This window comes from Porites lutea, chromosome 2, assembly GCF_958299795.1.
Source record: "Porites lutea chromosome 2, jaPorLute2.1, whole genome shotgun sequence".
NCBI classification, from domain to species: domain Eukaryota; kingdom Metazoa; phylum Cnidaria; class Anthozoa; order Scleractinia; family Poritidae; genus Porites; species Porites lutea.
The window spans coordinates 31713735-31732946 of record NC_133202.1 but is presented as its reverse complement, the minus strand read 5'-3'; the positions used below and the strand labels follow the sequence as shown (position 1 = coordinate 31732946).

At 40.8% G+C, this 19212-nt stretch overlaps 2 protein-coding genes across 2 annotated transcripts in view; both read left to right on the top strand.

The window, feature by feature from the left end:
• The window catches only part of LOC140928327 (DNA-directed RNA polymerase II subunit RPB3-like), a 10144-nt gene extending 6188 nt beyond the window's left edge, over positions 1-3956 (top strand). The window contains exons 8-12 of the mRNA XM_073378065.1: positions 728-757; positions 1035-1141; positions 1800-1837; positions 3369-3424; positions 3773-3956. Coding sequence (XP_073234166.1) covers positions 728-757; positions 1035-1141; positions 1800-1837; positions 3369-3424; positions 3773-3895 — 354 coding nt within the window. The 3' untranslated portion in view covers positions 3896-3956. The remainder of the gene's footprint in view (positions 1-727; positions 758-1034; positions 1142-1799; positions 1838-3368; positions 3425-3772) is intronic.
• Positions 3957-6021: 2065 nt separating this feature from the next.
• Positions 6022-19114, top strand: LOC140926852 (organic cation transporter protein-like). Its single transcript, XM_073376530.1, has 11 exons — positions 6022-6110; positions 10019-10280; positions 11347-11493; positions 12721-13001; positions 13851-14090; positions 14462-14596; positions 15493-15572; positions 15994-16102; positions 17000-17072; positions 17712-17920; positions 18970-19114. Exons 2-11 carry the CDS (start codon positions 10020-10022, stop codon positions 19097-19099), a joined length of 1665 nt encoding a protein of 554 aa, XP_073232631.1. The 5' UTR covers positions 6022-6110; position 10019; the 3' UTR covers positions 19100-19114.
• Positions 19115-19212: the final 98 nt, after the last annotated feature.

Sequence of the window (19212 nt, the reverse complement as noted above, 5' to 3'; positions counted from 1 at the left end):
ATAATCGGATTGACCCACCCAATCTTTCATCGATTATAACTGGAACAATTTCTTTACAAGAATTCCATAAAGGACACTACAAAAACATTCAAAATGCATCAGAAAAGGGACATCAGTGGATTAGACACAGCTCACCATAGAGCTCCAGTAGCTCAGTGGTTAATAGAGCATCCAGGTCAAGAGTTCAATTCTCATCTGGAGCTCAGAATTGTTTTCTGTGATTTCAGGATCAAATTTTCTTTCTTCTTTAATGAAAAAGTAAAAAGACAACACATAAGTTTTCAATCAGCCTGTGAATAGGCTCTCAAGTGGAGTGGAGTGAAAAAGGAAAATCAGTGAGGGAAACATTATTTTATTTCATGTCAGGTCCAACAAGGTCTTGAACATTTTCCATAATCGGTCATCACATGGCTTAAAGGAAGCCCCTTTTTCCTTTCTTTTGACTGGCTCAATCTTTTATCAGCCAGCTGCCTTTTTTCTTAGCTACAACCCCATACAAAAGAAAATCGTCATACAGTGTACTGTCGTTCCCATTCCATGACTTGTATGGGGTGATTCATGGGCTACTTGCAATTCCCCTTATGGCTCCATGTTTGTTTTATTCAACAAAAAATAAATCATCGTTTCAGTCAACACTACTCCTACTTCCCTCATTAGCGAGTACCATTAGTAAGCCACGCCCAAGATGATTTTTTCAGTTTTCTCACATTATTTATCTTTTCTACAGGAGCTCAAGCTTCGGGCCTTTGCAAAAAAGGTAAGAGTATCATGTCTTCCATTCCTGATCCTTGACTGACACTGTAGTTTTAGTTCTCATACATACTCCAATAGGTCCGGCCCTATAAAATCGTCACATTTGGGACAAAAAAGTTGATAAGGACCACCCCCACCCCCCCCCCCCCTCAATAAGTGCCTTGGTCCTGATATAATCAAAATGAAAGGCAGTTAAAACAATTCTTTAATATGCACCAGAGCGCTTGTTCTAGTAAATACAGTATCTTTTATTCTAAAATTCATGTCTCTTTACATAACAGGGCTTTGCCAAAGAACATGCCAAATGGAATCCAACAGCTGGCGTAGCATTTGAGTATGACCCTGATAATTCCTTGAGACACACAACATACCCAAGACCGGAGGAATGGTTTGTGTTAAGATTTTAAGATTTTAAGATTTTTTCATTGTACATACATGTATATGTATGCATGGATATGTATGCATGGTATTGATTTTTAGATCATGTTTTTGTCAAAAGTGAGTTGTGTGTTTTTCACTCAAACTGCATGAATGCCCTTTACCCAAATTTACAGTCCAGAACACCATGCTAGTTATTTAATCAGATGTTAATTAACTTAACCCCATTTATTAACCAGCATAAGCTGAATGGCTCCCTCTTATGCATGTCAGACGAGCAAATTTCACCAGCAAGCCTACTTTGTAAGAAACATTCTTTGCATTTGCACTCTTCGTGCATGGGTAATAGGGACTCTAAGCAAATTGCCACAACAATCTCTACTACAGCGGCCGGAAGTTAAGTCGCCCAAAAATGATGCAGTGTGCATGCTTGGAAATGACCTTTCAACGTATTCCCGAATCCTTCAACATGAAGACCTTTCTTGTGGCATAGTCGCTTCTACGTGAGCGTAAAAGTCAGCTTTCCCACTTTTTGAAGCAAAGAGGAAATAAAGTAACGAAAACATTCAGCTAGGAGCCAGGAGGTACTTGTAAAAGGAGTGACCAGTTTTGCAGACTTCCCGTCATGTTCACATCATTTACGGCAGCGACACATTTTTTCTTTGTAGGCCTAAAAGTGAATACACAGAACTGGACGAAGACACCTGTAAGTAAACAGACTAGACTTTGACGTAATGCATGTTTTGTTTGTTTTGAAATCAATTTTGTCTTTTAAGTCTTTAGTCAAGGTATTTGTTAATCGACTTCGAGTTTATTCTAGACTGCAAGTCTGTAAGCAGTCCCGTATTTCTTATATTAGTCCAGAGAGCAATCTGTGATGAAACTGAAGTGAGTGATCAGAGCCCTTCTTTCACTTACCCGATTGTCGCGTACTCAAGAAAGACTCTGCATGGATCGAGTAAGATCTTCGTTGAGCATGCGCTGCATGTTGCTAGGATACAGTTTCAACCCCAGGCTTAATGGCCGTGTGCTTGATAGAGCGGGCTCAGTTACAACCATTGGTTTAACCCATTCGCCCCTGAACCGCCCGTAACCGCCCGTGCGGATCCAGGTCCTTTCTACCCTTTGTGGCGTCATCAATTTTAACGGTCAAGGACAACTTTCTTCGCTAACTTGTGCAGAGTGAAGAGATCTTTCAAACCATACCAGAATGAGCACAATTCAGTCAAGGACACCGGAGAAAGAAGCAAAAAACCACGTGACATTGACCTGAAAATCTCCATGAAAATCTTGTTCCATTACCCACCTACCTTTCCTTTCACCTAATCCTAAGATCCTAAAAGCTTCCCTAAAAACTCTTCCCACCAAATTGAAGCCTACTAAATGCCCAGCAAGAGAAAAAAAAAATGAGGCAAGAAAAGCGAAAAAAGAAGGGAGGAGAGAAAGCGAAAAGTAAAAGTCAAGACTGCTGTGTCACTGCTGTGTCACTTGTCACTGCGCATGCCCGAACTTCGCAAGCTGATATTTTGCATCTGGATCAGAAGGCCGCGAAGTGTTCGACCTGTAAACCGGTTTGTGGTAAGTTTTAGCCCTTTATAGCATGACAGTGACCAGAAAACCACTCGACTAGCTTCAAAACGCGTTTTTCGGCAAAATCTCCAGGAGCGAATGGGTTAATAAAAAAAATGGATGCACGCACGCGAAAAACCAGTTTGACGAGAGAAAGAAAAATTGACTCGTCGAGAAGTCCGGGCTGCGGCGACTTCATAGGCCTTACGCAGCGGCAGATACAGACCTTCAGATAAGGAAGGGGGCGAGGGGCGGGCATTCAGACCCTGAGATAAGGGGGGGACGGTCGCAAAAAATTTTTTTCGGCCCTTTGGGCCTCTCTTTGGTCTAAAAATGAGGGGGGGGGTTGGGGCCCCCGGGCCCCTCCCCTGGATCCGCCACTGTTACGTGACTAAGGCAGTCTCGACCAAAAAGAAGACAAAAGATGGCTCTGCTTGCAGGGTGAAGTGATTGATAAAACCTAGTTTTAACTACATGTTTACTTGCTCATTATTTTCTCACCCCATGGTGAAATGCGTAGAGTACAAATTATTTTTATATTTTTTGCAAAGTGGAGATGTTTCGCAATTTTACGATATTAAGAGATCAAGAGATCAGTCTATGGCGTTGTCTGAATGCTGAGACCATCTTTATGAAATTAACTCTCTCTTTTTTTTTACCTTTTCCAGATCAAGCTCCTTTTGACCCAAATGCAAAAGCAGACAAATTCTTCATTAATGTAGAGGTATGCTATGTTATAGCACAGTAGGAATAAGTTATTCTAGTTGCTAGAGTTAAACCCCTCCTAACGAGTCGTGTAATTTAACAGACGTTTGAATGATGGGCCACAAAGTTGTCCACAATCATACAAATTTGTATTAAATTTTGCTATGTTGAGGATTCATATCTTTGTTAGTTTTCAATACACCGATCTCACACGTAATTCGCAAGTTTACTAGTTTTAGGGTGCTTTTTCCGAGGGTGTTTATGGATTTTTGCCACCTGGTCAGTCTAAAGTTTAAAACAAATCGTACAAAGGTCTGTAAAGGACTGCTTTACACTTGTCCTAACCTCTTTTCACGTTTCTTTACAGTCCTGTGGCTCACTGAAACCCGAGACCATTGTGATGTCAGGGCTGTCCGTCCTCAAGAAGAAACTAAGTGATCTGCAAACTCAACACAGCCATGAAGTAGCCGCAGATGTCTTAACGATTTGAAAGACCCTCGTGACACTTTCTATTTATATCAGTTTCTTCCTCCGTAAAATCTTAAAAGAAACCTCTCTCTCTTTCCTCTTTTACTCCCTGTCAGATACATGTATTAACGCGCATTCCCTTGGCTTTATCTTCGGAGAAGGGGGATTCCTTTATGAAAGGGATAAGAATTCTCGTAGTTTCCCTAAAAGGGGTACGTTGCAGATTTTGGTCCAATTCAAGGTGTCTAGGACGTGAAAAAAAAAAATAAATAAACAAACAAACAAACGGTCATACAATTAATGCTACTGTATGGTCGCTTTACATGCCACGCCCAATTTGGTTTCCTTAAGCAAAATACTAACCGAAGGAGTAGAAAGGACTCGAAGTAATCGGCTGAAATTCAGGCTACGCCACGTTTACCCTGTGGGTATTATCATCATGATTCTGACACCAATCTGACTTGAGTGTTATAGTTCATTTTTATCAAAGGAATTCTATTATCTGGCATACTTTGTCGATAGTTTATTAGGGTACTTGAAGCCTTTTCAAGGACTTGATTGATGGACTGAAAGCCTTTTACTTTAGTTCAGAGTTCAGAATTAAACGATGGTCAACCGACGCAATCTCGCGACCTTCAGCCTGGTACTCTTTTTCAGAAATTTTTCATCTTTTTTTTCACTTTTCGACGGACAATTTCGTCTTTTTAGATTTTCAGAAAGCAATACTTATTGAGATAATACCTAAATTTCCATCCTTTCTTTGCGCTTTGATGGGCTAGAAATAACTTGCGTGTAAGTTTTCCTTTGTTTACAACGTTTTCGGTACATTTCACGTTCTTGTCGCCTACGGTGACCTGAGGAGCTCCAGTAAAATTTTATTATTCGAAAGCATTTTAATTTGTAGTGCTGAAACTTCAGGTATAGTTAAAAGAATCACAGCTCTTCCATGTAGTATCAATTTGCAACATATCAGAATCGATTTTTTGCGGTTAAAGTTGGGCGTTATTTCGACCGCCAAAACTGCACGCAATCATGGTGCAAACAAAAACTTTATTACAAAAGTTATTTTGAGAGACCTTTTTATACAATCTTGGTGAATGCGTGTGTAACATCAAGTCGATGGGAGCTTTGCTTCCAGACCTTCCAGGAAAATTGTTGAAATTTGCATCAATTTCGCAAATAAAAAAAGGTCTTTTTTATCGAATTTTCTTGCCTGCGTGCAGACGTCTCCTATTTCCTTTGTTGCACGCGGAAAAGGGACCTTTTCCCTTTTCCGCGTGCAACAAAAGAAATAGGAGACGTCTGCACGCAGGCAACGAATTTTCGAACTTTTCTAAATTCTCATTGGGGATTTCTTAATATCATTTCTTGAAACAGGTCACCTGTATGGATGTTTGGGTGGTACATTAGCCAAAATTCGAATTTTTAGAAATGTTTTGAGATTTGAATTTCTCGAAGACAGAGTAATTCTAATGGCAGCAACAATATATCCCTACCTATTACAACGCCGCAATGCAATCACCATGATTTAACCCGTTTGTTTTTACTATGATGCATGATTTTTTCTTGCCTGTATACAGACGCCCTCCCCGGATTTTTTCTGAGGGGAGGGGGCGTTTTTGCACAGGCTAGCTAGGTTTTCTCATAAAGTGGTACTACCTCTTGTCATTTTGCCAGATGTGTGATCCGATGTGATCCAAATGTGTGATCAATTGACACCTGGCAAATAAACACTGAGGAGCTGACAACAGCTCTTGACCCAAGTTGGCGTTACGTCTACTCAGTGTTGAAAAATTTCCGATTTTGTCCCTAAAGCCTCACAGTCGTGTTAATACTTTAATAATAAAATGTTTATAATTTTAATATATTGAACGTGGGCTATTTAGCATTCATGTCATGATTTAAAAAAATGTTGAATTGATGAATTGAATTTAAGAAGATTAATTCAGTGTAAAGTGTTCGACCCAAAGCTCAAGGCATCATTTATACTTGGACTGAGGTGAAAATGTGAATTCGTACTGAATGTAGACAATCTTACATTGATGACTATCGGTACTTCTTGCATGAAACATCTGCGCATGATTTAAATACAAGCTTTTGATTGGCCAAAAAAAATCTTTGACCCAACATGTAATTAATAGCCGCTTCCGCAAGGTACCCTTAGTACCTCCGTGGCTTTCATGGTGGAGTGCATGAAAATTGCCTATTATTACGTTGTTCATTTTGAGTTATCTAAGGTAAGTCAAGATAGAGAGATTGTAAATTATTGTCAATTTCCAAAAGGTACATTTCGCCATTCAAAACACCCTCGTCTAATATAGAGTGTCTAGAACCTGCAAAGCACATGAAATGGATGGACATTTTCTTTTTCACAATCCTCTCATGCAAGATTATCGCTCTGCAACTGAAAGCGACCTAATTTAAGTTCATACCGAGTTTGAATAATTGCAAGTTAGGCATTCCAGTTTTTTTCCTTATATCATCTTTTATGTTTGCAGCCAGAGATTTTAAAGTTCTATTTTATTTGAGAAAAAAATGAACACATCATCATTGTGACCTCATGATCAGTTCAAAGCCATTGGATTTCTGTGGTCTCCTATAATAAGCTTGCTTGACCTCCAGCCCGAGCGGCTGTGAAGGAGACAACACAGAGGTAACTCTTAAGTTAACTGTAATAACCGTTTTAATAAAATTGTGAGCAGTTTAATTGATTAGTAACCGAAATGATGTTGGTTTAATCTTGGCCGTGTTTTCATCCATAATATAAGATTCTTGTCTTGCGTGAGATAAGGTGTGTACATTTCACCTGGAGACAAGCCAAATTCATAGTACCCGAGGTCAACCGGGCGAGCTTTTTCTACCGGGTAGCACGAAAGTTTTACTGTTGGTTTTCACATGGCGACTTTCAAATTCAAACTATCTATCCCACGGAGATTTTACTTTCATGATGTTTTAGAGCAGCTGAAAAAATTATTCATTCCAATTCTCGCGTCAAAATGGTTCTTGGTTTTTAAAATCCTGTTGATTGTTTTTAAGATTTTTAAGGGCTTAGCACCTTCGAACTTAAGTTTTTTAATTACTCCTAAGCCTGTATCAAAATATAATTTAAGATGTTCTAGCGACAGTACTCTACTTAGTTATCCGAATGTTAAGCCCAAGGCAACTCTCGGTGAACGGGCCTTTCTGTTTGCTGCACCTAAGTTATGGAATGCTGTGCCAAGACTTATTAGGGAATCCATTTCAATTGACAATTTTAAGAAAAAGGTGAAGACTCACCTTTTTAAAAAAGTATTTTGTTCCTCTTAGATTGAAAGATTGTATTTGTAGCTTACTAGATCATAAATAATTTTCAGCTTATGATTTTTAAGATTTTGCTAACAGATTCTATCGTTTTAACTTTTAGCCATTAGTTCTTCTATTCCATATCTATATTATCATCTTATTTTATCATTTTTGTTATCATAATTATTCATAATTTTTATTATTAGTAGTATTATTGTTTTGTTTTGTTTTGCCTTTTTCCCTGCGGCGCATTTGAATATATTTATATAGATATTTGCGCCTTATAAGTTTTGAAATTAAATTAAATTAAATTAAATTTTGTGATAAAAGTACGCTTGAATTTCTAAGCTTTTGCGTGACGTGGCATTTACATGAAGGCTGAGAGACAGGGGCACCCAACGACAGTTTTCGGAAAATTATCTGTTCGGAAGACGATTTGAGGTCTAGAATTTTCGGATCATTTTCTGAAAAATTTCTTGCTTGCCTGCCTCTCCTAGGATTTTCGAGCTTCAAAAAAATCGTGTAATTGCCCATTTTTAAGGGATTTTTACCCTAAAAAGGTCACCTAGAATTTTCGGGAGCCTTTTTTCTGGCTGAAATTTTCGAAAAGGTAAATTTTGATCCCTATAATTTTCGGATCACTATACTTTCAGCTAGGAAATCCGAACAGACAAAAAAATTTTAGGGGATAAAAATAAGCCTTTATCTACCGTTTAAATACTAAAGTACGTTCAACAATGCTATGTTTATGTGGTTTTGAACTATATTCTCGTTGGGTGCCCCTGGAGAGAGCTGTCAGGTAGGTTGAAAAAGTGTCTTATTTGGGGGAAATTTTTCTATCTAAACTGTTCATGTATAAGAAAAAGGATTACTTCAATGTTTATGAGTTCCTCGAGGAATAATCTCACGCTCTTGTAGAAAAACTCGCTAACAGATGTTTCTGTTGGTTTCCGTCTTCCATCTTGGTGCCCATCCGGATGGGCCCCAGCATGGCGTCTCCATACAAATCTCTATAAATTTGAGTTAAACATTTCTTCGGATATCTCTTATACGAGTCTTGGCCAGGGTCTTTGCATATTTACCTCCATTCATTTCCCAGATTCAGGACTTTGTCTTTGAACGGTTTTGATTTTTAATTTTGATCTATTTTGAATGGCGTGACTCTGAAAACCAGCAATAAAATGATCGTTGGAAACGAGAGGGGCCGGAACTGCAATATTGCCCGCTCAGAGATTTAAGCGGGAAACAGTGTCATTGTTAGATTTCATGTGACCTCAAAGTAAACACCAATGAGAGCACCTGCTGCTGGGAAAAAATTTCCAGCTATACCGTATTTATTCGATTAAATGCCGCCCTCGAATACACGCCGCGGCCTAACGAGAAGAATACGGTGTTTACTCGAGGATGATAAGAAAAACTTCGGTACAACTTGGTAATTTACACCATCCAGACATTTACGATTCTATCTCAGCAAAATAACAGTGACAATGGAACCTTTAAATTACATAATATTAATAAACGATTTACAGTAACTGTTGTCAGTGATTAAAAAAAGGGATTTCGAAATAAACGCCGCCCTTGAATAAACGACGCATTGGAAACGCTAAAAATTCAATAAACACCGCGGCGTTTAATCGAATAAATTCGGCATAACAAAATTCTTATTACCATGTTCCACTGTTTCAGTCATTCAACCCTGCATTTCCCCCTAAGGCCAAATACAAATTAGATATATGAATTTGGTAGACTGAATGTTTACCAGTTCTCAAGGTCCTTGCATGTCATTAAATTTGTGCATTCAATTGGTCAATACTGAAGCTATGCTGTCCATGCTTTCCATTATCCAAAGCCGACCGATCAGAGACCGGTGCAACTGTAAGAGGAAAAACGGAACGACATTGTTAGATTAAAGTAAAGGTTCCCAACGGATGAAAGGGTTCCATTTAGGATTCGACCAAATTTTGACAACTTTTAAGGGAATTGGGACTGGAAGCGGCAAGTTTCGGTCGGACACTAGGAACGGTCAAAGAGGAATATCTAAGGAGGAGGATAACTTTTTCCCGAAAATTTGCCCATGGACCGAGGCGTTCCATTTCTATTTCTACCGAAATTTCAAGAAATCTTGGCACAATGGAAAGCATTCTATAAGTCTTTCAAGTCACGATATAACAAACCCGAGAAAAGATGGTTCTTTTCTAGATCAAAAAAAAAAAAGAACTTTATTGAGACCCCCTTCAACAGGGCGTTTCAGTCACAGTGTTAATTAAAACACCGAGGAGAGATTTGTAAGATACGCCGAAGAGTATTTTTGCATAGAGCTTTGAGGTGTATGATATAGTGATGAAATACTGAGTCGAATGTTTGACACTCGGCTACATCTCAGACAATATGATTTTAGAATAAGGAATTATAGATACACTTATTAAACGTTAGCTTTCTTCCAATACATACTGACATTACACGTAGCAATAGACCCTTCTTCGGTTTTTTTAAACTTTTGACGTGGACGAATAAGGGAAAATCCGTCGACACCATTGGAAATAGCTCCTTAAAATAAACAAACTGCCCACTTTCAAGATGATACGTCTTAAGCGAGCGAAGATAGCACCGCAAAGTTTGCAGATAATGGTAAAGAAAATTTGCAGATGTGGTGGGGTGCACAAACTTGTTCCCCCCCGTCTGTAAAGTGTCGCGACTTGAGGAGCCATATTCTTCACAAAGCACTTTCAAACTTGGCAATTTTACTAAATTTAATGCGCTTTTTTCAGCAGAATTGACGGATTTTCTCTAATTTGTCCATGTCAAAAGTTGAAAAAAAAAAAAAAAAAAAAACGCGGCAAGTTCTATTTTTTTTTTTACATAGGATGTCTCGACAAGCTGATCAACATTTTGACGATATTTTGCGATATGTTGGCGAGTTTGGATTATGGCAGAAATTTCTGTACTTCTCTTCCTGTTTTTTGGTCATTGTATCCAGCGCCATACAAATAGCTTCACTGGTCTTCGCTACTGGCACGCCTAAATTTCATTGCGTGACTCCCAACGTCACGTGTGACGAGAACAAATGCTGTGCCGAATGTACAAGCTACGCTTTCGACCAGTCATTTACTAGCACCGTGACTCAGGTGAGAATTGGTTTCATTTCTTGTTTTGTTACAGTATCTGCGGTTTGGACTTGGAAACGAGGCGGACGAGTTCAGTTCTAAATACGCCATTTCCATGGTGATGACAGTCAACAGTAGTATAGAAGGGACCGGCTAGACCCCTTTTTTGCGGAGAAATCTCATTAACTTACAGTGGAATACATTTAGGACTTCAAGATCCAACGACGCGACGGCAACGAGAACGTAAATTATAGGTTTAATAAGCAAAACAACAACTGTACACGTGCAGCAAGTTTTGAACATTTTCTTTGCCGTTTTTGAACGACTGCGACGTAAAAATGCCTAATTTCGTGTTTTATGTAAAACGTAAACAAGCAACGACGAAATGTTATTTCTCTTTCTGAACTTGAAGGATGACCAAGTAAGTGGGTAGGAACAATCGCGATTAAAACTGAAAGAACGCAAATCCACTTTTTAAGCGACGTTCTCGTTGCCGTCGCGTCGTTGGATCTTAAAGTCCTTATTAACGCACATGACGTCGTAGCCTTTTGTATTAATCTCATTAATAGAATGCGGTGAAATCTCATTAGGATTAAGCCGTTCGGTATTTTTAGATGGTTGAAGCGGATTGACAGGTTTTAGATGGATGATGTCATAGCCTTTTTTGCCTTTGTTGTTATCTTATGAATAAAATGTGGTTAATGTTAAGGAGACTCCTATGCAGGAAATGTTAACGAGATTCCTCCGCAAGAATGGAGTCTAACCAGTCCCTACCATACTACTCTCAACTGCCAGAATTAATATAGTTTTTGCTATCCTTGTTTATTTCTTAAATCCCAGTGAGAGTTATAAAACAATTGCCCTGATTTGCACATGAAAACATAAAAACAGACAGACTGATAGACAAACGGAATCTGAGAATGTAAGATGCTATCCAAGATGCCGGCCTGCTTCTTTATATGACGTCACATTATGCATGAGCTTACTATTAATGAACAAGTTGTCTCGTTTTCAAAAAAAACGTCGTTTGCTGTTTTTGTTCGAAAACGTCCTTTTTGTTTTTATCTTTGCTTTGTTGTTGTTTTAGTGGAACCTTATATGCGAAAAGGCGAACATTGCTGCCACAGTGCAGTCGCTATTTGTTGGAGGTATGATGGCAGGTTCTCTCTTTTTTGGAGCAGTATCTGATTTCTTTGGGCGAAGGTTCTGTCTATTCTTATGCAGTGCGCTGGCGGTAGGTTTATCTATTACAGTATTGGAATCTATTTATACTGATATTTACGATTACGCTTTAAGTGCAACGATCTATTCCAGAGTACAGGAGCTCGTTACCTAGTTCAGAAAGTCAACTGTCAGATGTACAACGGCTTACAGTTATTATCAAATTTTTCCTCAGTAAATTTGATGTAAATCAAATTTTAAGTGCCGTGATACACAGACATTGTTTTCGGCGACAACGCCCTGAAGCCGGTCTCAGATAACAACAATCTTCGACTAAAAGTGTTAAGAATTTTGCACTTTATTTCTCATAGGAGGCCCACCCTGTGAATTTGGCAACATGGTGACCTCCCCCCCACCCCCTTCGTGGTCAATGATGTTTAATCGGGAACAAAAATGTTCCGGCCACCCTTCAACATTGTTTTTTTGAGGGGGAAGCGGAAGTATCTTGAGTGAACGGGGTTTAGAGGGAAGTATTCTAAAATTAGACATACAACGTGCATTTTTCTTAACATTTTTGTCCAAGATTGAAGGTTGGCGCAGTGATGAGAGCACTCGCTTCACACCGATGTGGCCTGGATTTGAATATCTGAGTTTACGCCATTCCTCGTTTGGTTTTATGGTCTCCCCAGAGAGAATATTTCCCAATGTCGTGGATGCACTACCACTAAATCTTTGTTTGTTTGTTTGTTTGTTTGTTTATTTAATCCTTATTTCCTTCCGTCTGTCCCTCCTTCATTAATGAAGGAGGGACATTAACTGACTCATTAATCAGTTCGCTACAATGTCATCCACCTGTTCTTATTAAGCATGGATACAGCAACAAGACAGATAAGTCTGCTGTTCGTCTTAAAAATGGAGGATTCACTAATGTCCGCCATATTGTTTTTGTGTGCAGGATATAGAGGAGCAGTACTGGGGAGAACAATTTTGTCAGGAACATTTCGGTCCGACTGGTAGGACCGGTCAAAGTACACCCAAAACTTCTGCTAGGACCAAACAGAAATGGTCCGTTCCATTTGATCTCTAACCGAACCTTCCGGCATTTTAGGCTTAATGGAAAGCGCCCCATATTTCAACTCAGAATCTCTACGTCAGGCCTTGGTTGTTCAAAGGCTGGATAAATCACTTTCCTGTGGATAGTGCAATTAGTTTCCCCCAATAGCGCTATCCAACGTTTGAACAACCGGGGCCAGATCGAAAGACTGTGCTATTATATGTAACATACGCTTTTATTTCCTAGTTTGGGTTTAGTTTAGCATCCAGTTTTGTGGACTGCCTGTCGTTCTTTACATTCCTGCGGTTTTGCTCGGCTGCGGCAATCACAGGCCTGTTTGTTGGTCATTATGTATATATTCTGGAACTAGTTGGGGCTTCATACCGAACCCTGGCAGGCAAAGTGCAGGATATCTTTTGGGTGTTAGGCGCTTGTATCACGATCATGATTGCGTACCTCGTAAGGGACTGGAGACATGTACTTCTTATCGCCAGTTTTCCACCTGGACTCTTCTATCTTTTGTGGAGGTAAGCATGTATATAACTTATGAGGGTTTCAATAGGGTGGTGTCTTACACCTAACTTTTCACCTTTTGCGGCTTAGAAGGATATTAGCCCTTGGGGCAGGTATGGTGAATCAATCGCCTATTAGTTAGGACTCTCCAGCCAGATCAGTCGATTCCTAAATAGCTGAGCCCGAAAGTTTCAAGATGATCGGCCAAGCAGGTCAGTTCCGACATTTGGCAAGCCCTTAGTAACTTGAAAGTCGTCTCTTCCTGATTGAACAAATTAGCACTAGTTGACACGTGGCCACCTGTAAAATGTTTCATAATTTCGTGAGATGCCAGTATTGTTTGTCTGACTGGATTCCACAAGATTGGCTGATAAAAGCCATAAAATCTAGCTTTTCTTCCGAACTATTATTTTCAAGCCAGGAGTATATATCACACCAGGAGCCATACGGAAAACATGCACAACAATTCCTTTTTAAGGGCAAATGTTGTTAAAAGAATCGAGGCCTTCCCCAGATATTAGTTAAACTGACAACCTGTTGACATTCGAGCAAGGTGGGTGGAAGGTCTTTCCAGATGCCCCACGTTCTTTTGACCTACGTTGCAGAAAAACGGGCGCCAGCCTGCTCTTCTGGTAACGGCCACTTAATTACGTCCTAGCTGCCAGAATAATCACCTATCCACGACAGCCATCCAGAAGCGACAAACTATATATAAACTGATTTATTTACTATCATTTCTTTATCTCAAGGAAGACCGCGTAGGTGAGTTTTGACTTCATATCAAGTCTCAAACAAGAATAATCATTTCTCCAATAATTGTTTTCTTTTACCATGCTAACACATTTCATATAAATTTTAATTAGAATGTTTCCAGAGTCTTTGCGGTGGCTGGTGGCTCAAGGCCGTTTAAAGGATGCACATGCCCTTCTTAAGACATACGCTGAAAAGAGCTCTGTGAACGTGGACTCAGATGCTCTCAGCTCCATTCTGGATAGATGCAGAGCAGCGGAAAGCGAACTAAAGACTGGGATCAAGAGATCCCCGCTCGATCTCGTGCGAACGTCGAGAATGAGAAAAAGAACGGTGATTCTTTGCTATAACTGGTAAGCCTGTGTTGGAATTGTATTGTTTATGCTGAGGCTTCGGCGTCTTAAAAAATCATTCCTCGCTCGGGCAGGAAGAAATCGCAAAAGCCGGTGCCAAAACCATTAACATCCCAAAACGTGACGAGGTTGTGACGTGGAGTCACAAATCTTTTTGATCACAAAATTTAACTCCCTGCAGGACGGTCAGCAATGATTTCTCCAAGAACAGAAGGGAAAATTGGGTTGCTTAGCATTGCGAATCTGGAACATCTGTATGCTGTGAACTGACTCTGTGATCTGAATTTTCTGTAATTTGTCCTAAGCTATGCTTGCGGCCTTACCCAATCTCATTCCTATATCATCTGCGTCCTTCACCCTTGTCTCCTCAGGCTTGTGCTGAATATGATTTTCTACGGAATCATGTTGTATGTTCCTGGTCTGGCTGGCAACCTTTACCTGAACCTGTTTTTGATGTTCCTGACTGACTTGCCTCACACTCCAATTGCATGGATTGTCTTCAGATAGTAAGTCTGGGAGGGCATCGGCGGCACAGCGGAGAGAGCACTAGGCTCGGTCTCCATCCGTGGATGTCTTACAGGCCCAATGGGCCGGCATCAAGACACCGACGGCAGCAAACCGAGCCCATGAGAGCACTTGCCTCCCACTAAGGTGGCCCATGGTCATATCCTGAAGTGAAGGCGAGGCCATGTTAAGTTCTCGTTTGATGAGGGATAGTTTTAGCCTGTAAATATAGCCGCCTTTCATCGCTACCTGCCGCCAGAGATATTCAACGAGAGGGTATCTCAACATGTCTCTAGCAGCGAGGTGAGTGGAGAGGCGGCGGTACTGACAAGCAACAATACGGTAGACATGAAGTCGTTAGGTGAATGCCGGTTGCCACTTAATCATTAAGCAGGAGATAGAAACTATTTTATAGGCTTGGGCCACACTCTGACCATTTGCTGTTCCTAAATAAGATGCCTATTTAAAAGGTTCTTGACGCGGTCAATTTTCCTGTTACAACGACCTTGTCAATCCATAGAGACAGCTTTTCTTAATGCATGCGCAACCATGCGCAAGACTTTGTCTGTCATGTTGTTTTCGTATAGCAAAGCTTTGAAGTACTTGTTGCTGCTGCAGCGTTGTACATAGTTGAAGTGTTGAGATTGATCAACGAGATGCGTCCGTCAAAACTCAAACATCCCACGACTCTTGAAAATACCAGTCAAGTAAGAGCTATGCAGATTAGATCGCAGATTTTACAATTTATTAACAAACTCAACAACTTTGCTCCTTAACTATCTACCCGTAACTTGTCTGACTACACTTGAAGTTTTGAAACGGTCGGCCTGACATAAGAGCAGAATTCTTGACATAACTGATTATTTTGTGTTGATTAATAATCTTTTACCTTTTTCAGTTTCGGCCGCCGTGTCCCATACTGCTTGTTCATGGTAGCCAGTGGCCTCTCTTTTTTGCTTGTGCTTGCTGTCCCAGAAGGTTAGGGCATGTAGCGTAGTACTTAATCTTACACCCAGCATAGCAATACAGCAAATGTAGGATGCTTTCCATTTTGCCAAACCGACCGGTCATAAATCAGACGAACTACACAACCAATAGATAATGAAACGACATTGCTCGTTTGAAACAAAAGTTTCCAACCGGGTCCACGCGTTTTAGCTACGTTTCAATCGAAATTTTTCAGTATTATTTCTCAGCAAAATGTAACTGGAAACGGGATTTTTCGAGACCGTCCAATCAAAATGAAACGCCTCTGGGGGTGAGCCACTTTTTTCGATGAATTTCCACTTGGAATGAAGCGTTCCGTTCATGTTTCGCCCGAAATTTCCGAGACTTTTTGACACAACGTAAAGCACCCGTTATGTGATCTAACATTACTTGCTTTTAATCTTTTATACAGGTATGAAAGGACTCATGACTGCTTTAGCGATGATTGGAAGGTTCTTTGGATCAGCTTCCTTCTCCAACATCTACCTTTACAGCACTGAACTGTATCCGACCACTGTAAGGTAAGACACGCTCTACGTCTTAGCAACAATAACTATCACATTCCATCACATAAGAGAGTGCAGCCATTGTCTGTAGACGTTACATGTCAAACACTCTGGCTGCCTCACACGCGGTAGCACAACAGGAAGTTGGACATAATTCGTAAAGTGGCAGAGTGAATAAAATCGTTCATTTTGAAACCAAGAAAATGTGAGCATTGAAAGGTCAGAAATCTGAATATGCAGACCCACCGCGCAAGGGATTATATCTTACGCGTGGCGTTTAACTGCGTAGCTGGTGGGATTGCTCTGCACGGGATACTTTCTTTGGGGCGGATCCGCGAGGGACTTTTTGTCAAAAGATTACAACAATCCGCCTGCTAATCCCGCCAGCTGCGCAGACTAGTGTGACGTTTGCTTGTATGAGACCAGGTGAGGTAGTTAACCATACTTGGTAGTGTGGATATGGGTCGCAAACGCACGGTGTCTGAGGAAGTAGCCATACTGTGGAAAGTAGGAATTAGAAGTTTCCCGTGGAAGATTTTGCTACGAGAGGTGAAAACTGCATCAGGGCCAATTAGGTGGTCGGTGCAGTCAAACCTTCGAAAGTGCTTCGTAAATGAAATGATCGGAGTGAGAAAAATTCAAAGAGCCCTATCAGACAGATGAGAAATTCTTTGCAGCACTACGGCCGGAATTTGGAGTAAGCCATGTGGAGGTGTCATTTTCTCTGGCAATGATTTCAACACTTACAACTACAACATGGATGAAATTCGATGATCGTCCGAGTATAGAAAACTTACATCTATATTTTCTTTAGTTATCTTCCGTCTTATTCTAAATAACACTAGGTTGTGAACTAGAATCACTCATTGTGTCAAGATGTTGCGACTTGTTTAAGGTTTGATTTTACTTTAGGAATATGGCACTTGGTGCATGTTCCACATTTTCCCGTATAGGAGGAATGGTGGTTCCGTTTCTTATTGCATTGGTAAGTTGCTTTATATTCTATAGGTCAGTCCTAAATATTAATTCGCACCGATCACATATCTACCAGTTAACATACCTATTTTGATATGTAGGTGAACACGATCTTCGCAGTAGAATGAACCTAAGCGGTTGAAAAAGATCCTGAAAAAATTCAGGCTTGACCGGGAATCAAACCCTGATCTTTGCGATTGACCAGACATAACGCTTTATCCATTTAGCTAAATCAAGCCAACTAGAACTCAGAATGGCCTGCCCTCCAGTTAGGTGGATTAGCTCAATGCAGTGGCAGATCCAGGACTTCCGATAAAGGGAGGGCCCGGTCATCCAGACCCTGCGATAAGGGGCAGGAGGAGGAGCTCCCCTGGATCCGTCACTGCAATGGATAAAGGGTTGCCTCCGATCAATTGCAAAGATCAGGGTTTGATTCCCGGTCAAGCCTGAATTTTTTCAGGATCTTTTTCAACCGTTTAGGTTGTTCATTCTAATGAGGTCATGTTCACTGTCATATCTTTATTCGCAGTTCAAAATATTATCCATTTCATATATCTCAATTCATACATATTTTGAATTACGAAAAAGATTGGAAACCCAATCTATTGAGTTGTTGTAATTGTGAGTTTTGTTTGTCTATCGTCTATAGGGTCAATCTCCTAGCGTGCCTATCACCCTGCCTCTGATTATCATTGGTGTCATGACACTCATTGCTGGTATTATGTCCCTGTGGTTACCCGAGACCCTTTTGTCAAACATGTATGAGACTGTAGAAGACGTTGAGACGTCCACAGAAAATTATGGCATCATTTGGATGGGGAAGCCACAACCATGTCCATTACGCCTGCCGTTCTGCGGGTGAGAACGTTTCCTCAATAAAAGTCTTGAACCTAGTCGTAATGAGAAACTAGACGTCCATCCTACTGGAAAAAGCAGTGGGGAAGGGTGTGGGGGTGATCTGGATAATCTGATCAGGGGTAGCAACAGTGGCGCAGACTAGTGAAACCACTCGCCTCCCATCAATGTAGCCATCCTACTGGAAAGAGCAGTGGGGAAGGGTGTGGGTAGTGATCTGCATAATCTGATCGGGGGCAGCAAAAGAGGTGCAGACTGGTGAGAGCGCTCGTCTACCATCAATGTAGCCATCCTACTGGAGAGAGCAGTGGGGAGAGTGGGGAGGGGCTATCTGCTTAATCAGATCAGGGGGACCAAGAGTGGCGCAGTGGTGCAAGCACTTAGCTCCTGTCAATGTAGCCATCCTACTGGAAAGAGCAGTAGGGAAGCGGGGGCGGGGGAAAGGGCTATCTGCATAATCAGATCAGGAAAGAGCACGGGCGGCGCAGTGATATAGGTACTAGCTCCCACCAATGTGGCCCGGGTTCAACTCCCGGCGTCGACGCCATATGTGGGTTGAGTTTGTTGTTGGTTCTCTCCCTCGCTCCGAGAAGATTTTTCTCCGGGTACTTCGGTTTTCTCCTCTCCTCAAAAACCAACAATGACAAACTCTTATTCGATTTGGAACGCACGGACGCGTTTAAATGAGTTCTTAATGACAAGTCTTAGGGCCCTTTCCATATGTCAGAACTGATCATGACTTGCCTAGACCATTCCCATCGTTACGAGAGTATTTCACTCTTAATCAAAACTGTTTAGCCTGAGATCAGTCAAATTCTTAATAGTATGCACGAAGGAGATGATTTTCAGCCAACTTTCTCGGTAAAAGCCCATTTCATTTTCAAAATGACTGGTTTGGCCGGCCAGTTCTGACAAATGGAAAGCGCCCTTACCCATGTTGAATCATTTGTTCTAGGCCTGTAACTTATGAAGTACATAAATTGATAGCTTCAGGATGGGATTTCGTTCATTTTGACAGTTTAACTAAACATGCGTCTGTTTTCTATCAATAGCTGTAAAGATGCCGATGCAGCCAAAAAGGAAATGTACGTTTTAGCGGAGCATTCCAGGAACAACCGTGTAAACGACGTAGAGAAGGCGAATGAAAATGAAACTGTCGCTGACGTTTCTAATAATGCGTAGAGCCTCTGTGTCACGAGTACAACAGTACATTTTATACACTCGCTACGTTTTAAGACATGGACATTTAGCTCCTATTTATTCTAGCCAGCAGACCTAAGGGGCCGACCATTTGA